The following is a 5,322-nucleotide window of genomic DNA, read 5'->3' as shown; positions in this document are numbered from 1 at the left end:
CTTACGAGGGAGCCCTCTGCATGTCCCCTGTACTCCATTAAACGTGGAGGTTTTGCCAATGATGCCTATGCTAGGGCAACCCCGTGTCTCGACAGCTGGAGGCTAAGAGGGCCATGTGCGCTTGCCTTGCCCCCTGTTCTCGTTTCTTCCCATGACAAATCAGAAGCCTAGCACTGGTCTACCCCATCGGTTCTCCCCGGCTGCCTTAAACAGGAGCTCCCAGGGGATGGACGTGATTCCGGCTTTGCCTCTGCAGGAAGAACTTTTCTCCCCAGGGTCAGAATAAGTGCCAACGAAAACATGATTAGGCATCTCTCCAGAAAGAAAGGAAAAAAAAATGAAAGAAAGAAGGAAGGAGGGAGGGAGGGAGGGAGGGAGGGAGGGAGGAAGGAAGGAAGGAAAAAAAGGGAAAAAAAGAAAAAGAAAAAAAAGAAATTTTTCCGGAAGTCAGATCAATTCCACAGCCAGCAGAACAACCGCCAGATAACTCAACTTGTTGCCTAAGGTATTTTGAGACAATTGCAGAGCCCTTGATTATTTACTTGCTGAATCCAGAAGCATCTGTGCCAGAGCAAACACATCATCCCTCTGCATGTGGATAAACTCTTCAGGGCAAGTAGAAACCCAAATGCACAACATTAGGGAGCAAGTACATTGGCTCTAGTAAATTTCACCTCAATCTCCAGGTCCTTTCACGTGTTCATTGGCTACCTTCAGGCTTAGGGTCATGGCTCAGAACCATCCTACAGTTTAGAATTGTCATGTTGCCTCGAATTATACTTTGTATAGTTTAATTATACGTTGTATCATTACTTTTAAGTTTCATAGCTATTGCCTGTCAAATCATTGTAGAAACGATGTACCCAGTATAATAGTGTTATTCAATGCTTTGAGATGATTTCCAAAGTGCATGACCTTGAAAAGATACAGACATTAGATGGGAAATGCCTGAGCCCTTCCTCCTACTCCTTGTTACCCGAATGAGACTTCGGTGGCTTGGAATCTGCGTACTTTCCCTCCACGCGTGGGACAAGACACCCAGGAAAGGCCCCTCCTCTCACGGAGGGACAAAAGTCACTGGCTTTGGAAAACCTGATTCTTGATCAGGGATGCTTGGGGAGGGGGGAGATCTTGATCAAAAGGGGGTAAATGCGAAACTGAAAAAAGGAAACCTCATCTAAAATGGGGTGGAGGTGAGAGAGGAGGCTCTCACCGAGGACCAGTCTTCCTCGGCTGCCAACAGCAATGGGAACACTCCCATTTTACTACCCCAGAAGGGGAAAATAGAGATTTCTCTCCTCTGTTGCCAACAGCCCAGCCAATGTCGGGCTGCCGCAACTCAGCCAAGAGCCAACCATCACCACCTCCCTCCCTCCTTCAACAGACCTTTCAAAGCAGCCCCTCCTGACTTCCCCCTTTTGCTCTATAAATCAGTGTTCCTCTCCAAGCCCCCGGCTTTGTCTGTGGCCTTACCGCCGCCTGCTTATCTCGGATCACACAGTTTTGCTATTCGTGCATAAACCCATTTTGCTGGTGTGGACAAAGGCTTTGTGCCTCTGAGGTCTGACCACCAGGCAGGGAAAACAGCAGGATTGGGCAAACCCTAAGCTCTCTGGAAAATGGGGCAACTGGTACCCGGGCCCCCCCCCAGGGAGCCCAGCACCTCCTTCAGGGGGGCTGCAGGGGGTTGCAGGGGCCGGGGGCTGGGAGGGCCGCCCTCGGGGCCCGGGCCGGGTAGGGGAGCGCGGAGCCGGGCTTCCGGAGCGCGGTGAGTCAGCACCAGGGCGGAGCGGGGCGGAGCGGGACGGGGGTGGGCGGGACGACCCTTAATAAGGCCCGAGGCCTGGGCCGCGCCTGAGCTGTGCCGCCGCCCCCGCTGCTGCCGCTGCCGTCGCCGCTGTTGCCACCGCCGCCCCCGCCACCCCCGCCACCCGCGCTGCAACCAGTGAGTCCCCGCCGCCCGGGCCTCCGGGGGAGTGGGGTGGCTCCCAGGGGCCTCGGGGCGCTCCGGCTGGAGGCCGGACCGCGGGCTCCGGGCCAGAGTTCCTGGAAGGCCCTGCAGGCCCCCGGTGCCTCCACCCCAGCGCGGAGATGGGGATCCAGGGGACTCACGAGGCCAGCGGCGCGCGGCGGAGGCTCGCGCGCGGCGGGGGCGGGGTGGTGGGTGCGGCTCGGGCTCCTCCAGCGCACAGAGGGTCCCGGAGTGAGCCGAGCGGGAAGTGGGACCCCAGGGAGGCCCGATGGGGGCCGTCTCCCTTCCGTAAGACCCTGGTGTCTGACAAACTTGTCTCCCTCTGCTGCAGTGCCGCCCTACACCATTGTCTACTTTCCTGTCCGAGGTAGGCGCCCTGGGACCGCGAGCGGGGGGGGGGGGCAGAGGTTGGGCCTGCAGCCCAGGACCCCGACCCCACCCCCTCCATCATGTGGGTACCAGCCGGGGCCTCCTTCCCTGTACCCCTGAGCTCCTGAGGCTGGAGTAGCCAACCTCCTCTCGGGGCGCTGTGAGGCTGGGGTCCCTGCACACGTCCCACCACCCCGTTCTCCCCTCGCCCCCAGGCCGCTGCGAGGCCATGCGCATGCTGCTGGCTGACCAGGGCCAGAGCTGGAAGGAGGAGGTGGTGACCAAGGAGACCTGGCTCCAGGGCCCGCTCAAGGCCTCCTGTGTGAGTGACTGCGCCCAGAGGGGGACAGGGGCTGGGCCGTTGGGGGCAGCCAAGCTCAGCATGGCTGACAGCGCTGTGCCCCACCCCCCAGCTGTATGGGCAGCTCCCTAAGTTCCAGGACGGAGACCTCACCCTGTACCAGTCCAATGCCATCCTGCGACACCTGGGTCGCACCCTGGGTGAGTCTTGAGGCTGCGGGTGGCCCCCGGCCCGTGTGGGCCCGCATCAGTCCGCCTTCCGCTGCTCTTCTTGGTGCCTGCTCTGACCCTCTTGTGTTTAAGTCAGGTTGCCCGGTGACACCGTGGAACAGGCATGGGGAGGCATGAGGAGGTTCTAGAAACTGCCCTCGGCCAACCCCAGGTCTGCCCACAGCTCTTACGCTCTGCCACACTGCCTCTTGCTGAATTCTGCGCCCTTACTGTGCATCAGGACTGTCTCTTCTGTCCCCATCCTCCTTCCCCCTCCCTGGCTGTGCCCACAGGCAGCCGCATATGCCCGTCAGTAGCGTGTCAGGAGTCCAGTCCTGCATTTCGCTTTCCTGCTGCCCAGGGCTGTACGGGAAGGACCAGCGGGAGGCGGCCCTGCTGGATGTGGTGAACGATGGCGTGGAGGACCTCCGCTGCAAATACGTCATGCTCATCTACACCAACTACGTGAGCCCGGGCATTGGGGGCGGGGCACCGGGAGAACAAACAGAAGCTCGTGTGTTCTCGCCCTCGTGCGGCCCTGGCCCACCACTCCCTCCAAGTCGGGGTGCCCCGGGCTAGGTCAGGCTCCGTGTTGAGGACCAGGAGCTGTCCTAGCTGTCATCCTCACTGCCGTGCGATGGACCCAGTCAAGTAGCTGTCAATGGCACGACCCGAAAGGGCAGGAGTCCTCTAGCCCGACGTGGTTCCCCACGGCCTGGGTTGCGGGGGGCGGGGCTTCCTGGAGCAGGTGGAGGAGGGGAAGGGTCTGTAGCCAGCCTGGGGGCGCTGCGTGCTGGCACCTCGGGGGCACAACGTATGAAGACACGGAGTACATTTGGGGACCTGGGACCAAGTTAGCAGAAGCAAGGCATGTGTGTGCCTGTCCAGAGGGAGAGTGTCAGGAGTTGGCACTGGAGGGACAGGAGGCCCAGGTCCGAGAACCTTGAACCCTCTGGCTGGTTGCTCCCCTGATGGCAGTAGGGGGCCACCGAGAGGTCTAAGCAAGGGCCATGTCCAGATGTGAGGTCTAGAAGGATCTTCCGAGGCCTTTGGAGCGGCCCAGGGAGGTCACGGTGGAGGGGGGAAGGTGGGAATGGGGTAGAGAGGATTCAGCGGCTGACCTGGGCAGGATGCGGCAGCAACCCCGGGGGTGGGGAGTGAGCAGAGGAACGTGGGGGGCTCCGAACTCGGTGGGTGGCGATTCCCTGAAGTGGGGCAGACAGGAGGGGCATCGCAGGGGCTGAGGTGTGCGGGTCAGGAGGGTAACACGCCGTGGTGTCTTTCTGGCAGGAGGCAGGGAAGGAGGAGTACTTGAAGGCGCTGCCAGCGTGCCTGAAGCCTTTTGAGACGCTGCTGTCCCAGAACGAGGGGGGCCAGGCCTTCATCGTGGGCAGCCAGGTGAGCATCTGGCCCTGTCCTGCCCCTTCTGCACCATCCTCTGCTTAGGGGTGGAGAACAAGGTGCAGAGGGAACATGTAAACCCATTACTCAGCAAAACCAGGCAGACTTAGGGAGCGGCTCTGACTCCCTGTCCCCGATGTCCCCACCTGCTGAGTCCCTGGTCCTCTGCCCCGCAGATCTCCTTCGCCGACTACAATCTGCTGGACCTGTTGCTGATTCACCAGGTCCTGTCCCCCACCTGCCTGGACTCCCACCCCCTGCTCTTGGCCTATGTGAAGCGCCTCAGCGCCCGGCCCAAGCTCAAGGCCTTCCTGGCCTCCCCCGAGCACGTGAACCGCCCCATCAACGGCAATGGGAAGCAGTGAGAGCTCGTGCACCCCCTTGGGAAGCCAGGGCTGCCTGCCTGCCTTTCTCCAGGACTAATAAAATTCCTAAGCAGGAAGCAGTGCTGTGAGCATCAAATTTCTTGGGGGGAGGGGGCTCTCAGACCCTCAATAGTCAGGTTGCGGGGAGAGACAGGGCGGCCTGCTAGGATGCTGGAATTCGAAAACACATCAGGATTTCTTCTTAGAGCCCTCAACCCGTACTGTGTTTAGTGAACTCCAGGAGTAGGAATAAAAAGATCAAAAAAAAAACAACAAAAAACATAGGAAAACTGATTTCTGCCCTGGAGGTGCCCACGGTCTGGAGGGAGGAAAGGCTCCCTTGTAGAAGCATGCTTTGTAGTTAGAGCAGTACGCTCCCCGCCCTGAGACCAGACCCTGAGAGTGGTCAGCGATGGGCAGCTGGGACAGCTCCCTCATTTAGGAGTGCAGGAAGGCCCCCGGCTGAGGGAGGTGACTGGACATTTGGCTCCAGGCCAGGAGAAGGTGGAAGAGAAGGATGAGCCCTTTCCCAGGACTGTAGGCACAACGAGGGCTGCTCCTGGGGGCAGCGCATGGCCTGAAGCCCCCGGCCTGCTGATTTGGCCACTGGTCGGGGGCAGGGCTTGGGGGGGAAGAGCACAAGAGGGTTTCAGAGCGAGACCGGGCCCGCTCCCTCTGCCCTTCCTAGGGCAGTAAATTCCTTTT

At 60.0% G+C, this 5,322-nt stretch overlaps 1 protein-coding gene across 1 annotated transcript; it reads left to right on the top strand.

The window, feature by feature from the left end:
• Positions 1 to 1,781: 1,781 nt before the first annotated feature.
• LOC308350649 (glutathione S-transferase P) lies at positions 1,782 to 4,694 on the top strand. Its single transcript, XM_080816155.1, has 7 exons — positions 1,782 to 1,945; positions 2,304 to 2,339; positions 2,557 to 2,663; positions 2,755 to 2,842; positions 3,213 to 3,316; positions 4,142 to 4,249; positions 4,429 to 4,694. Coding segments are annotated over exons 1-7 (633 nt in total). The 5' UTR covers positions 1,782 to 1,944; the 3' UTR covers positions 4,618 to 4,694.
• The last annotated feature ends 628 nt before the right edge of the window (positions 4,695 to 5,322 follow it).

The sequence above is a fragment of the Martes martes genome (assembly GCF_963455335.1).
Source record: "Martes martes genome assembly, chromosome: 10".
NCBI lineage: Eukaryota > Metazoa > Chordata > Mammalia > Carnivora > Mustelidae > Martes > Martes martes.
This window is presented reverse-complemented; position numbering and strand designations above follow the sequence as displayed.

Bases quoted from the DNA above. Each gene is read 5' to 3' on its own strand.
- LOC308350649 (XM_080816155.1), top strand. The intron at 2,843-3,212 runs GTGAGTCTTGAG...CCTGCTGCCCAG, and splicing joins ACACCTGGGTCGCACCCTGG to GGCTGTACGGGAAGGACCAG. The intron at 4,250-4,428 runs GTGAGCATCTGG...TCTGCCCCGCAG, and splicing joins CCTTCATCGTGGGCAGCCAG to ATCTCCTTCGCCGACTACAA.